At 47.8% G+C, this 27052-nt stretch overlaps 1 protein-coding gene across 3 annotated transcripts in view; it reads left to right on the forward strand.

Annotated features, from left to right (window-relative positions):
- The first annotated feature begins 22522 nt into the window (after positions 1–22522).
- MVB12B (multivesicular body subunit 12B) overlaps positions 22523–27052 on the forward strand; it is a 184233-nt gene continuing 179703 nt past the window's right edge. The window contains exon 1 of one of the 3 annotated variants that reach the window (XM_079112963.1): positions 22523–22972. In XM_079112963.1, the coding sequence (XP_078969089.1) occupies positions 22892–22972 (81 nt within the window). In that variant the 5' untranslated portion in view covers positions 22523–22891. Of the gene's footprint in view, positions 22973–23205; positions 23442–27052 lie in introns of those variants that run through there. The other 2 variants (XM_079112966.1, XM_079112965.1) reach the window with 2 other exon arrangements.

Consider the following 27052-nt stretch of genomic DNA (forward strand, 5'->3'; position numbering starts at 1 on the left):
AAGTGGAGAGGTACCTATTTTTCTTTGGAGGCCCAAAGAACAGGTGGGAATTTCGAAAAGTCCTTCATAAACAGGTGGGAATTTCCAAATGACCTAATTAAAATGCCATGTACGAAATCAAGCTGCGGTTCCAGACATGGGAACAGTGTCCCCCTTGTGGGAGAGGCAGGTTGAGACTGGAGGGAGGGTCAGGGGGGTACTTGCTGGGCCTGATGATTTTCATTCTGCTGGGTGTTGGGAACACAGGTGTATTTATTCAGTTGGAAAAATTAATCAAGCAATATATTTATGATGTGTGTACTTTTCTGTATCTCTGCTACACTTTTTCCTGGAATGTCCTGAAGGCTGAGCAGGTGGGGCCCCAAGGGCAACAGAGCTGGCTGCTGAGTCCCTGCAGTAGGTGCAACACCTAACTGGGAGGCAGGTCGGGGGACTCTGCCTTGAAAGAACCCGTGGAAAAGCCCAGTCTAGCTCTCCATTGCCAGGACACACTCTCAGCCCACCGGGATAGTGACAAGCCCCCACCAACCATACACTCCACTGTCCTCTGGGACCCTGCCCTGATGCCAGCTGCCTTTTCTACCCTAACAGCTGTATTTTTCAGGTACAATATGACAGGCTCAATCTATTCCTGTTATATATTTCCCAGTAAATGGACAAGGTGAAAACAGTGTCAGTTCAAATCACTATCATGACACTTAATTCTGATTTACCGTACCTTTTGCTGCAATCTTGAAAGGGCCCGCATCCGTTCTGAGCAGGATTGCCCAGCCAGGCCCCACGGGGTCGACGTTAAGATCAGCTTCAATAAAAGAATTTAGGGTAAGGCAGCCCCAGGTGGGCAGGGGGCACGCCAGGGCCCAGAGGACGCGCCAGCAGAAATGCAGAGGCTGCTGCTCTCCAACGCCTCCCTCCCTCCGACTCTTTGTCCCCAGCCCTGTGGTTTGCAGCAGCTGGGAAATTTATGGAGGCTCCATAAACGGGTTTTACAGACAGCTGTTAGAGCGTGCGGAGCAAGGCTTGGCTGTCGGGGGACCTAGTCGCAGGCTTACAGCCAAGACACTTAAATATTATGGCCACACATATATAAAAAGTGTGCTGTGCGCGTCCTCTGCCACCTCCCTCCTCCTGACCCAGGAGCACGGGGTACGGCCAGAGAATAGCAGCTGCTAGCAGCTGCTGCCTCGGCCGAGATGAACGCCCACAAGCCCTCGGTCCAGCCCCTGCTGTCATCACGGCTAGACTCTGGCTGGGCGGCACAGATGCAGGGGACACAGGCAAACAGCAGTGCGCGGCGCACTAGGCACCTCTTGCCCCTGCCCAGACTCATGCACCAAGTTCTCTCAGCATCAGGGCTTGGGCTCCAGCCAGTTTCCACCACCCTGAACACTTTCCTGTCCCTCCTCTGGCCCCCATCTTCTCCTCCCCTGCTCAGTTCCGACCTCCCCTTCCAGAGCGAGGCCTAAACAGCGCTTTCTCAGAGACATCGTCCCCGCCCTTCAGTCAGGTCCCCCGTTACCAATGCGCATGGCCCCCCTGGACTTCTTTATAACATTTATAACAATTGTAATTAAATAATGATTGGTGTCATTATCTGTTTAACATCTTTCTTTCCCACTGGACGATAAACTGCATGAAAGAAAGCGGGGCGTGCGCAGAGCCGGGTGCTGCATAAATGGTCCTTGAACGAATGAATGCGTGGCCCACATGCGCAGGTGGATCTCTCAGGCCGCGCACCACACAGGGCAAAAGGCGCTCAGCTCCTAGGAACAGGAGGAAGGTCATGGAAGGTCGGCAAGGAGGAGCCACTCTGTGGGGAACTGGGGTGGGGTGGGGTGGGCTTCCAGGAAAGGGGCCTTGGGGCCTCAAGGTATGCTAGTGTTTTCATACTGAAGTCCCAGCTGGGAGGCTGAAGATGTGGGAGGGGAGCCTCATTTCTTTCAAATGAGGCAGTGGCGGGGCCCACGTGGTGTGGTTAGTGTGCAGGTCGAATGTACTCAGCACGAGTCATCCCCCAAGCTGCGTTACCACTGCACACCTCAAAACGTGGTAATTCCAGGCAACATTGTTTATGAGGGGTAGACACCTTTCTGCACCAGACCCTGCTGCCTTAGAAGTCACTTTTGTATTGCATAGCCTCAGCCTGAGCTACTTGACTAGGAGAGAATATCTGACCCAGGAAGAGCTATTCATAGGCTGGCTGGTAACCTATGCCTATTCCCAGCCAAGCATATTTCCCGTTGGGTGATTGAGTGAACAGATATGGAAAGAACTGGCTGGAGGAGGAGAGGCTGAAAGTCCCATGATGGAAGAATTCTTGCTCAGCAGAATAAAAATTCTAACTAAACACAGGGAGTCAGCTCCCAGCCTATGCTAGAAGTCTTATCCGCCCCCCCCCTCCCCCCAGGAGGAAGTATAGGCAGTAAATTGGACTTCTTCCTCAAGAACATACTAGCTGTGTGAGTTTGGACAGAATACTTAACCTCGTTAAGCTTCCGTTTCCTCATCTGTAAAAGAGGGATCAATAAAACACTTCTCATGGCCAGGTGTGGTAGCACACACCTGTAATTCCAGCAATTTGGGAGGCTGAGGCAGGAGGATCACAAGTTTGAGGTCAGCCTTAACAACTTAGTGAGGTCCTAAGCAACTTAGTGAGAGTCTGTCTCAAAATTAAAAATTGAAATAAAAATGGGGCTGGGGTTGTGGTTCAGTGGTTCTGTGCCCCTGGATTCTTAAGTGATGTAACTTATCACTCACAAGAAAGCAGTTGTATGGATCAGTGAAACTTCATGGTAGATTGTGTTGCCACTCACTGATATCCTCACTAGAACCAGCAGCTCAGTCTAGAAGATATTGTGACTGCTTAAGATTTAACACAACCCATATACTGGGCCTCCCATCCTTCGTGGATAGAAATGAACTTAAAAAAAAAAAAGTGTGTTCAACTTCCATACTAGGTATATTCACTAAGGTGGAAGAAGGATAAATAGGTGCATATGAAATTGCCAATTTTCAATCATTTTGGGCCCATAAAAGTGGATTTCCATATGACTCAATCTTAGAACTAGAAGGATCTCCCAAGAGCCAAGAGTCATGGGGAATGTTGGGCTGGGACCTTCCAATCCCAGGAGATGGAGCAGAGCCTACTATAGGAATATGTCCCGTGCCCAGGGAAGGGAGCTTTTGAAATGTGTGCGCAGTATGATTTCAGAATCCCTAGAGAGAATCCCTAGAGAGCTGTGACTGTCTCCCTTTCTTGTCCCTTCAGAGTGGCCATCCTTAGGCGTGATTGCCTGTCATACTTTACTGTGATATATTGGGTCTAAAGGTGAAAGGTTGCTGGTTTTTTAGTTCATAGATCTCTGAACCAAGATGAGCCAGTCATCTTTTTTCTCCCATAAAAGGAATTCCAAGTATCATGCAAGATCCTGGACTTTGAACTTGACCTCGTGGCTGGCTGGGACTCTGGGTTGCTTGCCTGAATTCAGAGGAGTAAGTCCTACACACAGGCGGTACAAGGATCAGAGCGTGTGGCCACCAGAAGAGCACACCATTCCACATTATTTTATTGGTCACTCACGTCCCAGCCCCTTGAAGTCTGTCTTGGCCACGTAACTTACTTGGGCTGATGAAATGTGAGTGGAAGTGACATGTCACGTTAGGCAGAAGCCGTTAGAGCCAATTTATGTTTCGCCACATTCTCTTTCCTATCGAAACGAGAATCACAACCAGCACTTACTTCCAGACAGAAAATGCTCCAGCAGCATGGATCCTGGAAGAAAAACAAATGTGTCGCCGAGCCACCGCTGACTTGCCCTGGACAGGTAGCTTGAGTGAGAAATAGATGCTGGCAGTCCTGAGACTCTGGGATGTGGGAATTCTTTCATCCTGCCACACGGCCTGGCTTCTCCTGGCAGGTACAGCGGTATGCAGATAGCTTCTCACTGACCTTTGTTCAGGACAGTTGCCAGGTCATTTCCTTCCTGTCTGTCCAAAGCCAAAGGGTCATGGTAATAGGCCTGGAAGCAAAATCATGTGTTTGGTTTGGTAAGGAATTCGATGTAACTGAAATGAAGGGGTGAGGGTGGTAAGAAAAGGGGACAAGACTTGGAGTGGACGCCATATGTCTGGTAACGGGCACTGAGGGTACAAAACCCCACCTCACTATCAGAAGAAACTCTTAACTCTCCTCATGGTGCCTCGCAGCAAGTCACCCCTTCCCCCAAACTAAATCTGAGTCCCTCAATAAGAATCAGTTGAGGCTACTATTACCTCACAGAGAGGATCAGAAAATCTCATCTGTCCACCAGAGGAAGAGTCTGGGTTCCTGCTGCTGTTTTTCTGCCTCACAGTGTCACGGCTGGAAACAGACCGGCCCAAAGCAAGCGGCATGGAAGGAACTGATAGATGGCACTACACTAAAATGTAAAACTTCCAAATGACAAAAGACACCATAAACAAGTTCAAAACAAGCAATAGCCTGGGAGCAAATATTTACAATTTATATCACCGATAAGGGATTAGCATCCAAAATATATAAAGAATTCTAACAAATCAATAAGAAAAAGACAAATGACCCAATAGAACACTCAGCAAATGATAAAAAAAGTCGATTTATAGAAAAGGAAATTCAAATGGCCAATGAACTTGAAGAATGTTCATTTTCACTAGTAATCAAGGAAATAAAACATTAAACTATCATGGACCATATTTTATTCATCAGATTGGGAAAAAATTAAAGTTTGGCAATAAATGTTAGTGAGGGTGCATGGAAATAGGGTCTTTTAAATACTGCTGGTGACAATGCAAATTGGTACACCCACTATGAAGGACAAGAAATCCACCTGCCTGTATCTCCTCTGGAGTAGATGTTTGCAGACCTGAGTGAGGATGTTTACCAGTGTCATCTGTAGGAGTCAAGAATTGGAGAAAACTGAAGTCTCCATCAATGGAGGATTCGTTAAATAAACCACAGCAGGGCCATACTGTGGAATACTGTGCAAATCCTTAAAACACAGAGGTGACCGTGTGGCATCCCATGAAGAGGTTTTTGGCAAATGAAGCAAGGAACAACATTATGTGTAAGACAGCACACTTTATATGCAGGGATAGAAGAGAATAAGAAACAGACACAATTTTTTTTAGTGGATAAAAATGCACACAAAAGTTGAAAGAATGATTCAAATGGGAAGAGAATACTTTGAACCTGAAATAACAGAGAGCTAAATCTCCAAGCAAAGGCTCTATTTGGGAATATACAAAGAATCGAATTGCAATTTGGAACACACCTATAGACCAGGGTGACCTCTGGTATGTCCAAAAAGCAAAGGAAAAGGAGGAGGTTTTATGGGAAAAGAGAAAAGTTACAAAAGCTCTTTTGAAGCAAGGTTCATTGGTGCAGCGGAGTCTTTGGGGAGCTGGCAAACCCTGATTAGCTAGTGGTGAGTGGCAGCAGCCGCTGGTTCTTCAGAAGTGGCTAGCTGTCAGTGTGTGACTCACACAGTAAGTTACAGTTGGAGAAATGTGTTGTCATAATTCTGCTGCAAGTAATGTGTGCGTGAGAGCCCCCCTTCATGGCCTTCCCCTGCGCTGGTTTGTCTGTTTTGACACAAGTGACTCCATTTTGAATCTGACAATCTCTGGGGCTGTAGAAAAGGATTGGATGTGATGTGGTTTGGGGTCAGGAGGACTCAGTTGGTGCTTGAATTTGAATGTTCTCTTTTTGAAAAACAGAAATGAAAAGGGAGATGGTGTGTATGGACTGCTTATATAATTAAAAGTTAATTATTTATCAAGAGAAAAATAGGCCGTAGGGCGGATTCCCCTCCCACGGACACAGTGAGGAGCCAGGGGCACACCCCCATCAGTGCTGGGTGGTTGCTTTCGGGTGCAGTGGAGGCAGAAAGGGTGGGTTAGGACGTGCTCACTGCTGCACTAACCCCACGGCTGACCATCTGGTCCTTCCACAAGACAAACCTCATCCCTGCTTCGCCGTGCAAGCTGGCGGGCAGGGGTGCTTCCACTGTCGCTCTCCTGAACGGCACCTTGGGTGTGGTTGTGCTGTCCTTCAGTACTGCCACGCAGTCCTGAAAGCCACCCTCCCTCATGTTCTGTTGGCCCCAGCTTGGTCAGTCGGCTGTACCTGACCCCAGGAAGGCTGGCAAATGTGTCGGCGTGGGCTCAGCAAGAGGGGAAGGACGGCATGGCACTCTGCTCCACTCAGCCCTGGTGGCCCCAACTCCCATTACAGCGTAGGCTTAGGACACCCGGGCCACCCTCGCAGAGCACCCACACCCACTCCCGGCGCCAAGCTGTCTTCCCCAAGGCACCCTCACACAGTCCTCTTGAAAGGGGTTTCCAACCCTGACCCTCCGCTGAGCCGAGGTCTCTGCTCCACTCCCATCTCAGCCTCTTGGCCTCGCAGAGCAGAAGGAACACCCTCCCCCAGGTCCAGGGGACTGCTTTCCCCAGGGCGACCAGTCCCTTGTGGTACTGGGCTAAGGGATGCACATGTCTCTTGCAGCCTCGGGAAGCTTAGTAAAGGCTCTGAGAAGGACATCGATGTGATGAACCCATGCCTAGAAGTTGGTGACCGTGAGGAGGTAACCTGCCATGGTCCCAGTAATGGATAAAGAGATCGATCTGGGCCAACATAGCAGCAGGACAGGTCATGGGAAGGCATAGATGCCAGTGACCACTCAGAGGTAGACTCTGGAGAATGTAGGGGTAGGTACCTTAACCCTAACCCTGGTTTCAGGGCAGTGGCTCCTTGCACTGAGACAGGCAGGTTTGGAGCACAAGGCAGATGAGTAAATCCAGGTGCAAGACATTCAAATAGAAGCAGCCAGGCGGCTAGGCAAACACGGCTGGAACCAGAAGCCAGGCCCAGGCCGCAGGTCGAATCTGCAAATCGCAGCAGCACTTGAAGAGTCCGGACCACTAAGGTAAGTCTCCGGCACTGGAAGAACAAGAAGCACCCGGGTTTCCTCAAAACGGGCAGAGATGTCTCTTCCCTCCCGCACCCTGAGATCAGGTTGACTGAGAGGATGGACTTCCAGATACTGACCAGCCTCTGACACAGGACGGGCAGGGGAAGCCCCTGGCAAGCGAGAGGCCCGGGTAGGCCACAGGGCTTCTGAGAGGTAATGGTCGGGTCAGTGGAACCGGAAGCAACCCAGGGGGAAAGCTGTGGCCAACGCAGGAATGTGGCCAGGGTGGGCACGGCCAGATCTGTGGCAGGCGCCCTGTGAAGTCCCCCTGCCTCAGGAAGGTCCTGTGCTCAGTGTCATGCGTTGTTCTTGCTGTTTTGAAATTCTTAATAATTTTATCTTCGAACTTGTGTTCTATAAGTCAAGTTCAACGGACAGCGAGGCAGGGACGTGAAGAGTGGAGGTAACATGGCCCGTGCAGATCCACCGTCCCTTGCCTCCCTGTTCACATCAGGGTTTTTGATGCCTCAAGAGTGAAAAGTTGTGCTGAGTGCACAGAGTCTGGTAAGACTCAAAGCAATTAGAAGGAAGTATGTGACTTTTTCTTTCTTTTTTGGGGGGCTGGCACTGGGGATTGAACCAGGGACACTTAACCACCCAGCCACATCCCCAGCCCTTTTTTATGTATTTTATTTTGAGACGGGGTCTTGCAAAGTTACTTAGGGCCTAGCTAAGTTGCAGAGGCTGCCTCAAACTCGCAATCCTCCTGCCTCTGGCCTCCCAAGTCACTGGGATTATGGGCGTATGCCACCGCTCCCCATGACAGTGTTACTTCTGTGACTCAGTGGGCACCAATAGCCCCAGAGACCACACTTTTCCCTTAAATCCGAACTTGGTCAAACTTAGGGCATCGTGTTCTTTTTTCCTTCCCCGCAGAGGCGCTGGAGGGCCAACCCAGGTCTTCACCAGAAGTTGCCTGGCCAGCCTGCAGAAGGAGCATTGCAGGAAATGAATGACCAGGCACCCAGCGGGTTCTTTCTCCTTCACGTTACCGCCACTCCTGGGTTAGCCGACCGCGTGGGCTGGAAACCCCGACCCAGAGGAAGCAGAGAAAACAGCAGCCAGTCTCTTTTCCTCGGAGTCCTTCCTTCCTTGTCTGTGAGCTGAGGGGCAGTCCTGGGGAGGACGTGCACCCTGGGGAAGGGAAACGAAAGCAGCCGTCGGGCCGTTTGGGGCAGCATTTCTACCATTTTGCTAAGAACAAAATACCTCTGCCTGCTTGAGCTACTGTGTCACTTAGGTGACGCTGCGCGTACGTCACGTGCTCCGCTGCTGGCATTCCCGGGTGACTTTGCAAATTAGAGAGAAGAGCGCACACTGAAGACGCGCAAAACCTTTTTATTTCAGTATTTCCTGGCTTTTTGAGCAAAGGACTGGGGCTTTCCTTTGGCACTGGCCCGGTAACTTGTGTCGTCCGCCCCCCACCCCAGGTGCAGTCTTTCCCCCAGGCCTGCAAGCCCCAAGGGGTGTGCCATGCTGTTGGAAATGTGTTACTGCGCCCTTGCTCCTGGACCGTGGTTTGAGTTCTTTTCTATCTTGGCTCTGTCTCTGTTCCTGGTGGCAGATGGCCCCATGGTTCAGAGTTGGGCTTAAGCCAGTCTCCCTTGATTCCATCCCAGTTCTCTGTTTGTTGGCTGTGTGATTTCAGGAAAGTTACTTACCCTCTCTGTGCCTCTGTTTTGCTACCCTTGGATGGAGATTTTGATAACAGTACCTACTGCAAAGAGTTATTGAGGAAGTCAGAGGATTCAGTACTGACAATTGGTGCTTGGTACATGGGAGATCTACTTGTCACAGCATTTCCCAAGTTGCACTGTCCAGCGGAAGAAGGTCCCAGGTGCATACTCTCCTCTTGCATCTTGGTGATGCTGGCAGACGGGGCCCAAAGTCAGTCCTCATGCTGAGGAAGGCTGGCAGGCCCTGGATTTTGGTCTTGCTGGCCTCCCATCTGCGCTAGTCGGCTCAGGTTGCCCTATGCACAGCACCGTAGTCAAGGTGGCTTAAACAACAGAGAGCAGCTTCCTCCCAGTTCTGGAGGCTACGAGCCCAAAGACAGCCTATGAGCAGGTCTGGTTCCTCACGAGTCTCTCTCCTTGACCATGGGTGCCATCTTTTCCCTGTGACTTCACATGGTTGGCCTATGTGTGACTGTCTCAGTGTGCTTTTCTTAGAGGGACCCCAGTCCTACTGGATTAGGGCCACCCTGGTGACCTTGTTTGGTCTCAGTTACTCATTAAAGGCCCTCTCTCCACACACAGAGGGCGTTAGGACTCCTATATATGAATTTGGGGAGAGAGAGAAACAGATTGCTCATAACAATATCCCTAAATGCATGGCTGCTCTGCAAGTCCCCGTAACCTGTGTGTGTCCCTCTGAGACCTTCGGGCGGCCCAGGTCTGTCCTGCATTTGATCCTGAAACCCGGTCCACCTGATGGGCTCTGGTGTACCTGGGAGTCAGTGTGGACCCCCGACACCAGAGGCCTGGGAGACTGGGGTCCGTGGGGATGGGGTCTGCTTGCCTCTGGGTCCCTGTGAGTGTTGGTGATCTTCCATTGGACCAGTCACAGCCATGTGGCTGGAAAGGAGACAGGAAGACTCCTGTGAATTTAAGATTTGGAAGGAGACAGTGTTTACAAAAGCAGAGGACCCAGGGGGGCCAGCATATGGTGGTGGGGGTAGGGGGTGTGAGAGGACAGCAACCAGGGCAGGGCTGGCTCCGGGGCGATTCTGTGGCATGTCGGCATATTCCAAACTGACACAACCAGATGCAGAGCAAAACAGTGGGAATCTGTTGGTGGGGGCGGGGCAGAGGCGGCAGCAGGGTCTGGGAGGGTGAGACAGATGAAGCAGCCTCTGTCTTAGCTCCACGGGGCCCACGGCCAGCCCTCCATGCTGAGCTTTGTCTGTGGCGCCACCCATGTCCTGCCAGCAGAAACGACCTGTGCACCCTGAGCCTGGGGCTGTGGGATGGGCACCGTGCTCACTGCGAATCCCCTTCCGTCTGTGCTCAGCGCTTGACACGCATCTGCTTGGCTCCTCCCTGCAAGCCTGCAAGGGGGTCATTATTGTTCCCATTTGCCAGTGGAGGAAACTGACACCCAAGGAGATATGGTGACTTGGTCACACTCCGGCAGCCAGGATTTGCGGTGAAAGCTGTCACATGGCTTCTAAGATTCCATGGATGGTACTTAGACGAATTAGTGAATGGATAGGTGGATGGATGAATGGGATGGATGGTTGGATGGATGGATGGACGGATGGATGGATGGATGGTTTGCTGGATGGATGGACAGATGGATGGATGGATGGATGGTTTGCTGGCTGGCTGGATGGATGGTTTGATGGATGCATGGATGGATGGATGGATGGATGGATGGATGGATGGATGGATGGATGGATGGATGGATGGTTGGATAGATGGATGGATGGATAGATGGATGGATGGATGGATGGATGGATGGATGGATGGATGGATGGATGGATGGTTGGATGGTTAACTGAATGCATGCATGCTATTGCCTGCACTTTGAGGTGGAATCTATGTCCAGGTCTTGGTTACAACCCTCAAGGACAACGGCTGACCCTTACTCCTCCCTGCCCATTGGCCTCTGTGATAAACAGAGTTGATTTGTTGATGAACTACTTTGATTCGTTCTTTCTGGAAAACTGATGACCGATAGGAAATGGTGGACACGGGTGGCTCCCAGTCTAGGAAGCAGACCTTTCCTGGAGAAGCCAGCAGGAAGGGGCTGCTCAGGGCAGGGACTCTGCTGCCCCACCCTCGCCCACACCCACAGAGACGGGTCTCACCCTGGTCTGGCTCAGCTCTGGAGCGGGCAGGAGTCCCAGCTGCTCCGCCGCCTCGTCTTTTCCTTCCTCTCTGTTCTCTCCTGCTTCACCCTTGTCTCACTGAGCAGGCTCAGTGCGTGGCTCCTCAGGGTGTTCCTGCACGAATGCATTAATGGAAATGGGGGACAAGCGATCCCCTTGGTTGTACCCACAGGGTCTTTCTCGGCGTGGCTGGTTTCCTGGCATGCTCTGCTGGTCCTCACTAGGCAGGGCCTTTTTCCCTGGGCCTCCTGTGTGCCCCGGGTTTTGTCTTTAGAGCACTTGGAAGCTCGCCTCTACTGGAGATCCAAGGTTTCCCCTGGTTCCAGATGCGGTGCTTACTGATTTCTCAGGAGTTCCCATGGTTCCAGGCTTCCAACAGGAGCACAGCATAGCCCGGGACTCCCATCTGCTTTTTTTACTCCTGGTTCAGGTAGATAGCAAAGCTTTCTGTCTCTTTTGCAGACCAGCTGGCAAATCCTTCCCCACAAGTTTTGATAAGTAGAGCTGCTCCCCTTCTTTATTTGTAAGTCTGATCTAGTTTTCATGTACTTAAAACATAGTAGGTGCCTAATAATTGATAAACAGTTATTATATCCGCTCCTACTTTACAAAGATCTAGGACTCAGAGAGATTAAGTAACTTGGCTAAAGTCACACAGCTGGTCAGTGGTTTAAATTCAAGATGTTTGAGTCTTCCCAGCTCAGGAGCCAGACATGAGTGAAGAGGTCTTCAGAATGACCCATCTGAATACAACCCCAAGACAGGCTCCAATTGAGAACCATGTAATTGAACCCCTAGATTTATGAGCAAAGTAAAAAATTGTGGTTTATTATAAGTCACTGTTTGGGGAAGGTTTGTCTCATAGTAATTTATGATGAGGACATGGTCCTGTTGTTTACCAGACCCAGTTAATCCTTGGGCAGAAATGAAGAAACTCTTTCTCCATCCATTCACTTACCAAACGTCTGTGCCCTAGGCTCATTGGTAAATAAGAAGGAAAAATAGGAAAGACAGAAAGAAAGCAATTAAATAAGGAAGTCACAAGGCAGTGAAAGTGATAAATGCCAAGATAAGCATGAGGATACAGAGTGACCAACAGAGGCTTTTCAGCTTAGGAGACTGGGGAAGACAGTTCGGAGGAGTTGGCATTTAAGTTGAGGTGAATGTCAAGAGGGAGTAAGATCTGGCAGCAGAACATTCCAAGCAGAAAATCTTCCTGGTGCAAACACCCTTTGGATCCATGAGCTTGGCATGTTTGAATATCTTCAAGGGCCAGTGTGGGGCTAGCAGAGTGAACATGGGAGCGAAAGGCCGGAGAGCAGGTCCAAGAGGTCAGTAGGAGCCACCAAGTGAAGGGCTTTGTAGGCCAAGGAAAAGATTTCAGCTTCCTTTCTAAATGCAATGGAAAGTCACTGGCAAGTATTTTAGCAGGGTGGTGTATCAGTCAGAATAGGATAGGCTCTGCTGCAGTAACAAATAAGCCCTAAAATCTCAGTGTCTTGTGCCAACAGATGTTCCTTTTCCTCTTACATCACAGTTTGGTGTGTCTCTGAAGGATTCCTTGTAAATGGGAAACTCAGGCACACAGGCTCCCCCATCTCTTGTTTGCATTACAATTGACCTGATGTCATTTGCCTGGGGACAGATAGACGGGGAAGAGGGGAATGCACAGCAGATCCACAGCAGCCTGAAAGTGATACAAACCCCTTCTGCTCACATCCCATTGGTCAGAACTAGCCATATGGCCAACCTAACTCCAAGCGAGGCTGGGAAATAAATGTAAAGGTACACAGACTTCTGTTGGAGAGCCCCTGCCATCTCTGTCACAGATAATAACAATCTAATTAATATTTTAATTGACATTCTGCTTATTGTGTGAAAACTGAACCCTGAGCCACGAGAGTTCCTCCTGGGAGGGGCTCTGAGATCCTATCCCAGTTCCTTCCCCTTTTGAGTTTGTCATTTGTGTCCTTAAGCACTGGGCAAATTTTACCTCCTGGAACATCAACAGCAACAGATTACTGAAAGTTGTGTTCTAAAAGGACACTCAGGTCAAAGCTGATGTAAAGCATTCACAATCAAATGTTTAATCAGGGAGGCCCTGATCCCAGACCAGGGGCTTTCATGGACAGGCAAATTCCAAAAATAACTTAGAAATCAACAAAGAGCTGCTTACAATGAAACCAACAAAGCATGAGTCTGTGTCACAAGTCCATAGACAGTCACCACCATTCCATAAAATAAAGAGCATCTTAGTATTTACAAGTTGGAAGGAAACAGTACCACAATAAAGAACATTCTTTTCATAGTGAACACATTTGACAAATTTCTGTATATATTCCACAAAGGCCAGCATGCTGCACGCTAGCTGGACAGACACAGGCATTGGACATTAGTGGCGTCTTGGAGTTGCCCATGAGAAACTCTTATCATATCACACGGGTGGGTCTGTGCCGTGACCACCGCAGAGCTAGGTGGAGTTGCCCAGGTGAGAAGCTGATTTTAGTCCTTTCCCTGTCGCTTCTTCCTGGATGAACGGATATTTCTGTTCACACTGTTCCCGTTGTACTTGGCTTTGTGTTATTGATACCTTTGGCAAATTACTTCTCACTATACAATACCAGTGTCATCGACAGGTCGTTCACCAATGTGTTTTTTCTTGGAAATTCCTTCTAGTACCATATGATGAGACTTTTCCTTTTTAAAATTTAGGCTTCGAGAAGATATACAGGTGACCAACAAATATATGAAAAAGTGCTCATCATCCCTAGTACAGAAATGCAAATTAAAACCACCCTAAGATTTCATCTGACTCCAATTAGAATTGCTATTATCAAGAACACAAGCAATAGTAAGTGTTGGCATGGATGTGGAGAAAAAGGCACACTCATACATTGATGGTGGAGTTGCAAATTGGTGCAGCCACTCTGGAAAGCAGTATGGAGATTCCTCAGAAAATTTGGAATGGACCCACCACTCCTCAGTTTATACCCAAAGGACCTAAAATCAGAATACTACAGTGATGCAGCCACATTAGTGTTCATAGCAGCTCAATTCACAATAGCTAGATTGTGGAACCAATTGATGAATGGATAAAGAAACTGTGGTATATATACAATGGAATATTACTTGATCATAAAGAATAAAATTATGGCATTTGCTGGTAAATGGATGAAGTTGGAAAATATCATGCTAAGTGAAAGAGGCCAAGCCCCAAAAACCAAAGGCTGAATGTCTTCTCTGATAAGTGGATGATGATATATAACGAGGGTGGGTGGCAGGGGGAAGAGAAGAATGAAGGAAATTTGAATGGTGTAGAGGAAAATGGGGTGGGAGGGCATGGGAGATGGAAAAATAGTAGAATGAAACAGATAGTATTACTGCGTGTACATGTATGATTACATGAATGATGTGGATCTACATTGTGTACAACCATAGAAATGAAAAGTTGTACCCCATTTGTGTACAATGAATCAAAATGCAATCTGTAAAAATAAAAATTTTAACAAATAAAATTTAGGCTTCAAACCTGAGGAAAGATATGAGACAGATAAAAACAAGTCAACAGCAAAAGCAGAGAATTTCTTGGCTTTGGGTTTTTGAATTTCACTACCAAAATCCATGGCATCAAAACAATGAGAAGAAAAGTCACAGAACGGGAGAAAATGTTTGCAAAAGACATACCTGATGAAGGGTTGTTATCCGAAGTCACAAAGAACTCTCGAGACTCAAAATAAGAAACTGTTCAAAAAACAAGCGAAAGATTTTAACATACACCTCACCAAAGAAGATGTAGCAAATATGTATGTGACAAGGTGGTCCACATCGGATGCCATCAGAGACGTGCAGATTAAAGTGACCATGGAATACTACCAGGGGCCTACTAGAATGGCTGAAATCCGAAACACTGGCAACACCAAATGCTGGGAAGGATGTGGAGCAACAGGAACTGTCATTGCTGGCGGGATGCAGAATGGTACAGCCCCTTGGAAAGACAGTTGGTAGTTTCTTACAAAACCAAACGTGGGTTGGGAATATAGCTCAGTTGGTAGAGAGCTTGCCTCACATACACAAGGCCCTGGGTTCAATCCCCAGCACCACCACCACAACAACAACAAAAACCATGTGAGCCGGTAGTAGTCACACTCCTTGGTATTTAACCAAAGGAGGAGAAAAAAGAACTACACACGAATGTTTTAGATAGGAGCTTTAATCATAATTGCCAAAACTCAGAATCAACGAGGCGATCTTTGGTAGGTGAACGGATAAATAAACTGTGGTACATCTGCCACGGAATATCATTCAAGGCTAAGAAGGAAGAAGCTCTCGGGCTGTGAAAGATACAGAGGAACCTTAAGTGCATGTTAGCAGTTGAGAGAAGCCAAACTGGAAAGGTGACATGCCACATGATTTTGACTATATGACATTCTGGGAAATGCCAAACTATGAAAACTAAAGACTCAATGGTAGCCAGAGGTCTTTGGGAGGGACGGAGGGAGGGAAGGAGGAATAGGTGAAGAACAGAATTTTCTGGACAGTGGAGCTACTCTGTACGCTGTTAAAATGGTGGACACAGGTCATTACTAGGAGTGAACCCTAATGTCAGCTATGGACTTGGGGGACAGTGACGTGTCAATGCAGACTCATCAATGTGACCACCTGTAGAACTGTGGGGGGGAACGTGGGTGGCGGGGACGGGGTGTGTGGCGAGGGCAGAGGTTGCTGATGTATGGGGACATCCTCATACTTCCCGCTCGACTTTGCCAGGAACCAAAAACTGCTCTTAAAAAAGAAATCTCCAAAGAAAGAAAAATGAGACCAGAAAAAAAAAAAAAAAAAAAAAAAATCCAAGGTAGATAAGTGGTCTGAAAGACAGTATGTTTTTTATTTGCTGGAGCCAATTTCTTCAAAGAGAAATGGTTATTTGGAATCTTTTATTGGAAGATTGGCATGTTAAGAACCAGATAGGTGGGAATAGGGTTTAAACCTCACAGGAGGAAAATGTGAAGTCAGAGAATTATCTACACACTCACGCATATACATGAACACACAGAGAGGAGGGAAGGAAAGAAGGAAGGAAGGAAGGTGGCTAGCTCGCCTTCAGGGATTGGGTAAGAACACGGGAAGTCTTGGAAGGGTAGAGTCAGCGGATTTGGACACTAATTGTGGGGTGGGATAGGATAGAGATGACCTAGCTTTGCTTCCTGAGTTTGGGAAGCATTTGGTGGGGGTGGGGCATAGTGGAGAGACCAGCAATGGTAATACAGCCTGGACCAGTACCCTGGAGGATTCGCCCAGGGCCACCAGTTGTCCTTCCACAGGAGCAACTGTGTTCTTTTATGACACAGTCCCTCTAGACAGGCTTGATTGGGCCAGAGTGGTCACCTGATCACAGGCCAATCAGAATCATGCCCCAGGATTTTGAAAGTGAACTTTAGACGGTCAGTTCTTGTGTCCTGGCAGAAGCTACTAGAAAATACAAAATTGTCAGCAGTCCCTTTCTGCCATGTGAGGGAGAGATGTCTGTGAGGACAGCGAAGGAGGCACAGAGCAGAGTGGTCCAAGATAGGGGAAGTCCTGCTGGCGCCTGGGTCGCTGGTTTCAATTCCTCCTGGCTATATCTGCAGCCCTGACCTTCCTGTGATTTGTGCCCATCAAACCCCTGCCCCTGTGCCTGGGCACAGTGCCTGGCACAGGGAGGTGGGTGAATAGATGTGACCTGCCCATGATCCCAGTTTACTGGGTTCAGGTACACCTGACTGTTATGAGAGCTATCAGATTATCAGTCTGGAATTGAAGCTTAGAGATGGTTGTCAGTGTCTTCGGGTCACCAGGATTGATGTAGTGCATGGGCAAAGAATCTGTCATGGCAGCCATGGGAGTTCGGGAACAAGGGACAGAAGAGGGGGAAAAGTGACCTGTTGGGAAGGGCGGAAGCCCTGGAAGTTTTCCTGCCTTAGGACTGCTTCCATAAGAATCCCAGTTTGTTCCATGAATTCTTTCTTTGTCTAGGCTAGTTTGAGTGTATTCTATTGCTTACAATCAAATGATTGGTGAACAACATCTCAACTCAGCATGTTGGAGGCAAAACTGACTCTGTTCATCTTTCTAAATCTAGCAGTCTGACCAGCAATCCTGACCAGGGAGTGAAGGACCAACCATCATCTACAGAGTCAGGACTCTGCCCAACACATTGGACTCCGGAAATCTATCCTGAATTTCATAGAGTAAAGTTCAAGCACTCGAGTCTGACAACTTTGCCTCCCACCTCCCACTGGGTGACCTCCTGCTTCATAGGAATGATGTTATTTAGTGAAATTATTTAGGCAGAAGGGCTAGCTCAACATTTGGCACAGAGGAAATATCCTGTGAAGGGAAATTAACAGTTGCCAGGAGGACTGTTTTAGTCAGGTTTGTATTGCTGTGACCAAAAGACTTGACAAGAACAATATAGAGGAGGAAAAGTTTATTTGGGGTTCACTTATAGAGGTCTCAGTTCACAGATGGATGAACCCATAGATCTGGCCCAAGGTGAGGCAGAATATCATGGCAGAAGAGCTTCGTAAAGGGAAGATGCTCCCCTCGTGGCAGCCAGGAGCAAGGGCTGGGGAAAGGGAAGGGGTCCCAGGGAAGAGGAACTCTTCAAGAGCATGCCCCCAGTGACCCAATCCTCCAACCATGCCCCACCTTCCTATAGTTACCACCCAGTGAGTTCATTCAAACTAGGGTGGACTGATTAGGTGCAGCTCTCATAATCCAATCATTTCACCTCTGGATATTCCTGCACCAACACGGGAGCTTTCACGGGGACAACTCATATCCTACCCATAAAGGATTAATAACCATTCAAGAAATATTTGTTGAGCACCTACTTTGTCCTGGAGTGGACAGTGACTCTGGGTCATAGCTCCTCTCCATTAGGGACAGTATTGAAAGATTCACAGTTTGGGTCTGTCATTATGCAGTGCCTCTGTGCTATAAAATGAGGTCTGCACGTGCTCAGGGCTTATTCAATAGTGCTGTTTGTAGGGGTTCTATGTTTATTCCTTACATCCATCCAAATTCTTGTGAAAGAGAACCAGCCACATTTGCACACCTGTCTCATAAACACGTTAATGCCACTTGCCTGCCTTCAGTTCCTACAAGCACCTGTGTGCAATCCGAGAGCACAGATCAGACCCCAAATGGTACAAATCAGGTGAAAGTTCTGTTTAGCCAACAAGATTGGTAAATGATGAGATTCTGCCCTTGCTCTCTTAAGGCAGAATCAATCCATTCTAGTTCCCACAGATCAATACCAGAAAACAGCCTAGGAGTAACGCTGTGTTTATTAATTGAGAAAGCCCGTTAGGAGGACCAAAGAGGGAAAAGTAGGGATCTAAGCTTCAGGAAGCAAGGAGGTCCTTCCACCTGTGCCGGTGAAGCCTAATCGGCATAAAGATCTGCTCTCTGCTGTTTCTCCTCACTTTATCTGCCTCTCTCAGAAAAAGTACTGTTTGTGGCATTGAATGCCCTCTGGGATCTTAGGTTTCAAAGACATTGTTATTAACCCACCTGATTAAAAAGGTCATATATGTTCATTATTAAGACTTTTTAAAAAATCTAAATGCTTTGTCTAATAATGGAACAGTGATTTTTTTCTTTAATTGGCCTGATGATATGGCTAGTCCCAGAAGGTGATCATGATTGACAAAGCCAATTTCCCAGCCTCCCTTGCAGCTAGAAATGGCCATGTGACCATTTCTGGCCAATAAAATCTTAGCAGGTCTACTGGGGCATTTCTGGAAAGTTTTTGCTCCCTATCCCCTGCTTGATAAAGAAGACCATGACATCTGAAGCCTGGAGAGAAATCCTCTGCCCGTGGGGCAACAAGCATGAGATAAAGGTCACCAAGTTGAGGATGCCAGAGAACAATGGAAGATAGATGACTTCGGGCTAACAAAATACGTGCCTAGTGTTTCAGCTCCTATCTGTTGGGTTTTCTGTTATTTGCATCCATGTTTCTAAGTGATATGAATATGCTAAAATAGGAAATGATAGTTTCTGGGTAAACCATCCCCAAGACATAGCCATGGTTAAAAATTAACATTGGGATATATATTTGCAAGTATCTATGCATATAAATAAACACACATATATATAAATTTGATGGGTTCAGCTAACAAATGCATTCTGTTCTATAGCCTGTTTTTTACTTAACAAGACACCATGGCATATTTCTAGGTCAGTACACCTTTTTTTTAATGACTCGGTCTTCTATTGCTAGACATTATGGGTATGTCCAATATTTTCTCATAATAAGCAATGCTGAAGTAATTATCTTTGAACATACATACATCTGTGTGCACATATTAAATGCATATGTTTAAAGCTGCACATATTCAATGTTGACCCCTCTATGAGATTGTTGATTGAGGGACTAGTGTGTGTGGCGTATTTATGCTTGGTGAACCAAACAGGTATGTTCCCTGCCTGGGGTGGTGCTTTGGATCTGGTGGAAAGACTCACAGTTGAACAGGTAAGTGGTGGATAGCTACAAAATGTCAAGGGTGAAGGAAATGCACTAATGCAGTGTGGAAACAACAGGGACCTATTTAGATAAGCAACCAGTGAAGACCTCCAAGGAGTGATATTTAAGCTGAGTGTTTAAAGATGAGAAGAATCTAGGCCTTGTAAAGACTAAGTGCATAGGCAAATCACCCAGGAAAGAAAGAACTTTGATATTTAAAGATGTAAAAGGAAGCCAGTGTGGTTAAAGCAGCTAAGAAAAGCATGGGGCAGGCTGGGTCCAGACAGCACAGGGCCTTGTAGGGGTGCTGGGGCATTCAAGTTTCATTTCATTTCATGGAAAGTCATGGGAAAGCATTAAGTAAGTGTATAAGGGAATACACAAGTTTGCATGTCTTATTTGTGTTGGATATACAGACTGACTAATGGATAAAAAGAAAGCATTTATAAATGGAATTTAGTATGCAATGAAAGTGTGTATTTCTACACTAGTGGCCCATAGTTTTATTTACTCAAGATTTATCTTATATTTTAATACCTGTTAGAGCAATATTCCTTCATTATTCTTCTATTTCAATTTTTTTGGGTATTTCCCCATATTTATTTATCAAATAAGCTTTACAGTAATTTTGTCATGTTTTATCTCACTCACCCTCCAAATCACATTGATCCTTTGATGTGGATTTATACATTGAGTTGGGAATATATGATATTTTTTCAATGTTGAGACTTTCTGTTCAGGTATTTGTGTTATTTTTTCCACTTAAAAACATTTTCTTTTGTGTCCTTCTGTAAATCTTTACAGTTTTTTTTCTAATGTACCTTACCATTTCTTGTTAAGCATATGTTTAATACATGACTTGGAATATTTATTGTTAATGTGAAAATATTTTTTTCTATCACACTTTCTAAATGGCAATCGCTAGTATTTAGTGTTGTACGTGAGGAATCCTACAAGTAATACCTCCTTCCCTTCTAAGTTTAGAACAAACTGAGGCATAGAAGAGATGGATAGGAAATAAAAATATTACTTATATTATGGATAAATATGATTAGAAAGTATAGCTTTTGATGTACAGCTAAGAAGACTTAGCATATTTCACCTTCAAGTAGATAGATTTAGTCTTATAGTTGCAGGCATTACAGAACAATAGTATTTCTCTTTCCCAGAAACAGATTCAGTTATTGAATAGTGAAATCACATAAAAATATTTGCTTTTGTAGTCAGCCAAATTCAGATTCACAAAGGGAATTCAGAAACCTCTGTTCTCCAATTCCTTCTCCTGAACTCATTAATCACGTCTTCCAAACTCACTCATCCTCCTAGAAGGTGAAAAGTCCATGAGTCAAATTCTAATATAAGTCCTTGTATTCAGAAAAGAAGGTTTCCCCTTTCACATTTAGGAGTCATTGATTTTGGTGTTATTCTTACCCAAGTCTGAAATATTTTAATTGGATTCTCTTGATTTTTACTCTTAGGGAAACATTTAAATCATGAGCAAATAATGAAAGTGTTCTCTTCCTTCCCAGTATCCATATCTGTTATTCATTTTTCTTATCTTATTGCATTGGTTTTAGCTTGTAACAATCATAGTGGGCATGCTTGTTTTGCTTCTGGTTCAAATGAGAATACTATTAAGGTTTCACCTTTATATGTTTTCCATCTTACTTTCTGAATGGAAATCACTGGTATTTAGTGTTGTTGATGGCTTCTGAAACAAAACTTTGTCATGTTAAGAAGTTCAAATTTTCTTCCTAGCTTACTATTTTTAAAAATTTGTAAGTCATTGATGTTGAGACTTAGCAAATACTTATAAAGTAATCTTCTGTTGGTAGTAAGTCATGACTTATTTTCCTTTAACAATGCAGTGTATTTACAAATTCCCTAATGTTTTACCTTTCCACTTCTGGAATATATATTGCATGATCATGGTGGATTTTGATTTGTTTTTCAAGCCAACTGAATTCAAACTGATAAAATTTTATTTAGTAGCTTTGCAACTACTATATGCTTAAGTGTGTTGATTCATATATTGGAGATTAATCAATGAGCTTTGGAAAGGTGGTCCTGGCCCAGATGAATTGGGGGAATGACAGGTTAAACAAACCAAACAGGTTTCTTTACTCCTGGGCTTCATAGAGACCTCAATATACTAACAGCTATTGTGATTCCCTAAAAGGTACTGTAAGTGGCATGCAGTACTTTTTAAAGTTAGTAGACTACAGAAACCCTTTTTCGATAAGAACACATTAAATTCTCTGGGGAGTAGTGTTCTAAACTTATCAGCAGTTCTCCTTTTTGGTGTTACCTCTCTTGGATTTCAGTATGAGGGTTATGCTAAACCTGGAAAATGAAAAAAAAATTTTGTCTTTTTTCTTTCTTCCCACTCCTCCCCTATGTAACAGTTTTAATAACACAAGGGTTGTCTGTCCGTTGATGGTATGATAGAACTTACTGTAAAACCATCTGAGCCAGTGGCATTTCTGAGTGATACAGATGCTTGGAATGCATACACTTGAGTGGCTTCCCCACAGGATGTTTTCCTCGACAGCCAATTCTGCTTGGCATCCTTCTCTTTAGGATCAAGCTATTTTGGAAGAGCCTAGGATGTGTGAAAATGAGACTAAATGCATTAGCAAATTGATGCTGATCACTCCTGCATGGTCCTCTGCTCCAAATGAGCCAGCTTCCTGGCCAGCACCCTTTGAAATGGCACACCTCTCCGCCTGGGGCTCCTGGCTGGGGCTTTGTAGGGCATACTTGGTTAAGCAGGGAAAGGTCTGGTCCTGCCTTTCCTTCCAGCCGCTCTAGCAGAGGGTTCAGCTCTGGACCCCCCTCCTCAGCCAGCTCCATTCCATCCTCTGGCTTGTACCTTTCTCCAAGTACTGCAGGGGCAGGACTCCTGCTTAAACCTCTTGCTCTAGATGCTTCCTTGAGGCCGGCTTCACAAACCTAGCTCTCGGCCTCTGTGGGTAAATCATTTGCCCAAAACAGGGGAAGCCGAGAACCGCTGGGAGATCGGGGTCAGGAGGCCGGCCAGGCTGCGCTCGCGCTGGGGCAGCGAGGCGGTGGGAAGAGCCGAGGGGCTCCCCGGGGTCAGTGAGGCCCGGAAGGGCTGGTGGGCGGGTGTCCCTGGAAGAGGCCACTGGGCCTGGGCTGCCAGGAACCCGCGGCCGAGCAGGAGCGCTCCAGGTGCCGCGAGGCCTAGGCGAGCCCAGCGGGCGAGGCCCCGAGAGGCGCGGCGCGGGGCGGGCAGCCGACGCCCGGGGCGGCCGGCCCAGCTCGGGGGCGGCCAGGCGGGCCGCGGTGGGCGGCGGCGGCGCGGGCTCCGGACGCCTGGGCTCCGCTCCCCCGCCCGCCCGCCCGAGCCAGCCGCGGGCGCCCGGCGCCTCCCCCGGAGCCCGGCCCGCCGCCGCGGCCCGCGGAGGGAGCCGCCGCCGCCGCCAGGCCGCGCCCCGCCCCTGCCGCCGCCGCGCCCCCCGGTGAGGCTCGCGCTCGAGCTGCGGCGCCGGCTGCCGTCGCCTGGGCCCCGGGCCCGGCCCCTCCCGCGCCGCCCGGGCGATGAGAAGCTGCTTCTGCGTGAGACGGAGCCGGGACCCGCCGCCGCCGCAGCCGCCGCCGCCGCCGCCCCAGCGGGGAACAGTTAAGTGAGGCCGGGCGGGCGCCGCGGAGGCTCGGCCGGCCGGCTCTGCCTTCCCGGGGGCGGGCGGGCGGCGCGGGCCGCGGGCCCAGGGGCGGGCGGGCGGGAGGAGCCGGGCCGCGCCGAGGCCTGCGGGCTCCGTGCCCGGCCCGCCGCGGGGACAGGCCGGGCGGCCTCTGCCGGGCCCAGCGCGCGCCGCGGCTTCGCGTCCCCGGCCGGGCCTTGCGGCGGGAGGCGGGAGGGAGCTGGGGGACCGGGTGCAAGCAGCGCCCCCAAGCCCGGCGCAGGTGAGGGGCCCACCTGGCATGGGCTGGGCACAGTCACTTGACCTGCCTGGCCCGGGGTCCAGCTCTCTGCGGTCACGTGGGTGCAGAGGAGCGTGCACCTGACCCCCAGGCATATTCTGGGGCGTCGGCTTGTGTGACCTGAGCGCAGCAGTGGACACCCACACCTGGGGCACCTGTGTGCAAGGTGAGATGTCCCGTTTGGGCGCTCCAGACCCAGAGTACCCATCCAGGAGGGATGGTAGGCATGCTGATGAGTGCTCCACGGTCGCTTCAGTGCAAGCAAGGCACAAGGACCAGGGATACAGGATCACAGAACATCAGGGCCTCAGAGACAGGCATGGGGAACAAGGTAGACCCAGGATCATCTTTGTCCTCTGTTACCAGCACACAGCTCTTCTTAAATCAGCCTTATCTTTCTCTCCATTAAAGATGCAGCTCCTCTGTCCCCTGTCCTCCACGGCCTGTTCAGCAGGGCCCAGAGGGAGACGACAGGAGGGCATAAAGCAAATGGCTGTTGCCCCTTCTCTGCTCCCTGCCCCCACCCAAGAACCAGAGGCCCATGGATTTCAGCCACAAAAGCAGACAGCAGGCCAGCTCCTCTTTAGGGGCCTTTGTCTCTGGTGGTTCCTTCTCAGTATAATCTCATTGTACATTTCCCGACAGCTGGCTGGATCTCATCTCATTTTAACAGGGCTAGCAAATCTTATCAGCTGCACCAGAAAAGCCGTAGAAAAGTTAGAAAAAGATAAGCTCTGACAGACCCAGACTAACTGAAAATCTCAGTGTACTCGAAAGGTTAGTTACAGGAGCTGGTGACACCTTTCTTGCTGGAAATCTTGTGGGGTGCTTTGAGGAATTGTGCCATGCTCAATATTCAAGTGGAGCCTTTGAGAAATGGGGCTTCTGCAGGGATCTGGGCAACACCCATGAAGAGCAGTTGATGTGGCAATTACCAGTTCCTTAGAACCTGAAGTCATCTTCTCTAATCTACATTTTTTGTTCATTCCTTCTTGCCTTTAGGTCCCCCATGTAGGCTAAAGGCATTTTCCATACCTTGCCTGCGTTCTGCTGGTGGGCCTTCTCCACTTCTAGAATATTGGATCATGGTTAAGTGCAAGGGCTTTAGAATTAGACCTCAGCCTAAGTCTTGACCTTCCTACTTACTGTGTGTTTTTTGAGCAAATTAATAAGCCTTTCTGAGTCTCAGTTTCCTCATCTGCAGAGTGAAGCTAATGACTGTATCTTAATTTTATAGGATCAAGGTGAGTTATAAAGTATTGCAAGAAAAATTTAGCTCAGTACCTACCACGTGGCAAGTGATCAATAAAAGTTGGCAGTTATTATTAAGGGTTTGTTAATGGGCTGATCCAAAGAGAAGCGTATTTATTTATTTTTAGAGTGCCTTTCTGTTTGTGGTTACTGTTTCATTCTTATCAGTAGGAATTGATGATATAGTAGAGCAAACACTGGACTTGGGTTTGTGTTTCAGACTCTCTGGGACTCTAGGCAACCCTAGGGAAGTCATGGAACTTTTCTGAATCCCCATTTTCTTAACTGTAAATATGATTTACAAATAAAACCTACCTATCGGTAGTCAGTCAGGAAGTCTGAATGAGCTAATGGATGTGCCTGCACTTGGCCCTTTCAAAGGTGAGGGATCCTCATGGTGTCCAGCAGCAGCTTCCAGTTCTGTGGGTCTGATACTTAAATAATTTGTTGGCGATGACTGGACTATTAGAAGAGAGTTCAAGAATGCCTTGGCTTTGTAGGTGTCATAAAACTGCATGGCCACATGAACTCTCAGGGCCTTGGAAGAGGTAAGGGCAGGGCCCGGAGTTTAATCTCTGTCGCTCTGTGGCCTCGCTGCTTTAGAACCTGAGTGGCCTGGGACCCTGTGCCGCGTGCGACACTGCAAAGTCATGAAGGTACTGGAGTCGAGCTTGGGAAGTGTGGAAGGTGCCTTCATGATGATGAAGATGGCGCGCGACCCCGTGGCTGGGATGTCTTCGGGCCGAGGACACCGTGTGAGCAGAGCCTCACACCAGTCAGGCAGTGAGCGGTTCCTTGAGGGAGCTGCCCCTCCCAGGCTGCCCTCCCTCTCCCCGGTCCCCCGGCCCTCCTTGGCCTTCTGCTCCCAGGACCGCCCTTGGGAGCTGTGGTTCCCTGTGTTGTGTGCTGCTTGCAGTGGCCTTGCCTGAGTCAGATCTCTCTCCAGCCACCTGGGAGGCAAGGCCACTGCGGTGTGTGCAAGACATTACCTCCCTTGTTGGGGACATCCTGTGGGCATGTGTTTGATTTATTTGACATGCTCTGGCAAGATGTGGAGCTTGTCCAGGCAGAAATGTGAGAGCCCTGTGGGCTTGGAGCCCAGGGCCGCACACAGGGGCTTTACAGATCCAGCCTCCCCGAGGACTGCAGGGTCACCTCCGTGCCTGTGGTGGGACCTGCCTGAGGTTTTTCTTTGCTCTTTGTAGGTACAGATATGCATATCACATACACACACTTTCTTAAAAACACGGATGCCGATGCGCAGAGCAGAATGTTGGAAAGCTCATCCCCTTATCCTTCAGAAGAAGGAAATGAATGAGTTCTTAATGAGCCAAGTGTACCTGGGTGTTTATGGAAATGCTGATTCCTGGGCTTTAGACCTAGACTGTTGAATCAGGTTCTGTGGGGAAGGGGCTGTGGAATCTGCATGTTTAACAGGTTGTACTTATACTTGCTGAAATTTGAAAAACCACAGTTCTGGATACTTTCTAAGAAAATTGTTAAATGCACGTGCTGTAAAGTTTGGTTCTTAGCTATTTTTCAATGTATGGATCAGTGACAGTAAGTACATTTCACACTGTTGAACAGCTAATCTCTAGAGCTTTCTCATTTTGCACAACTGAAGCTCTGTACCCACTAAATGACTCCCCATTTCCCTCCCCCCGGCTCCTGGCAGCCACCATTCTCCTTTCTCTCCCTGAGTTTCTGTCTCTGTGCCCTGCTAAATAGGCACGAACATACAGTATTTCACTTTTTGTGACTGACTTGCTTCACTTAGCAGAATATCCCCAAGGTTGATCATACTGTAGCTTGGGTCTGATTTTCCTTCCTTTTGAAGGCTGAGTAATATTCTGTTGAGTGTGTCCACCAGGTTTTGTTCTCTACCCCTCCACAGGTGGGTGCCTGAGTTGCTTTCCTCATTTGACTACGAACACAGGTGTTCCAGTATCTCTTTGAGACCCTACTTTCAATTCTTTTGAGTCTGTAGAAATGGAATTGCTAGATCATATGGAAATTTTATTTTTAATTTTTTGAGGCACTGCAGACTGTTTTCCGTAAAATGATGGCTGCGTTTTATGTTCCCACCAACAGCACATCAAGCTTCCCTGTTTTTCCACAGCTTTGTCAGCACTTCGTTTCTGGGTCCTTTGCTTTATTTTTTGGTAGTAGCCATGCTCAGGAGTGTAAGGTGATACCCATTGGTTTTAACTTGCATTTCCATAATGACTAGAGATGTCGAATGTTTTTTCATAGGCTAATTGGCCATTTGTATGTCATTTTTGAGGAAATGTTTGTTCAAGTCCTTTGCCCATTTTAATTGGTTCATTTAATTATACACAATGGTGGGATTCATTGTGATATCCTCGTATGTGTGTCACATAACATGGCCGATTTCCTTGCCCAGTACTTCCCCTTTCACTTCCCTCCTCCTTCTCCCCCATCCTCTGTCCGACTGGCGTCCCTTCTGTTGGCATGAAGAGCCTCTTTTCTCCGTTCTTCTCTCTAGTTTCCACATAGGAGAGAAAA

This window comes from Sciurus vulgaris (assembly GCF_902686455.1).
Source record: "Sciurus vulgaris genome assembly, chromosome: 15".
NCBI classification, from domain to species: domain Eukaryota; kingdom Metazoa; phylum Chordata; class Mammalia; order Rodentia; family Sciuridae; genus Sciurus; species Sciurus vulgaris.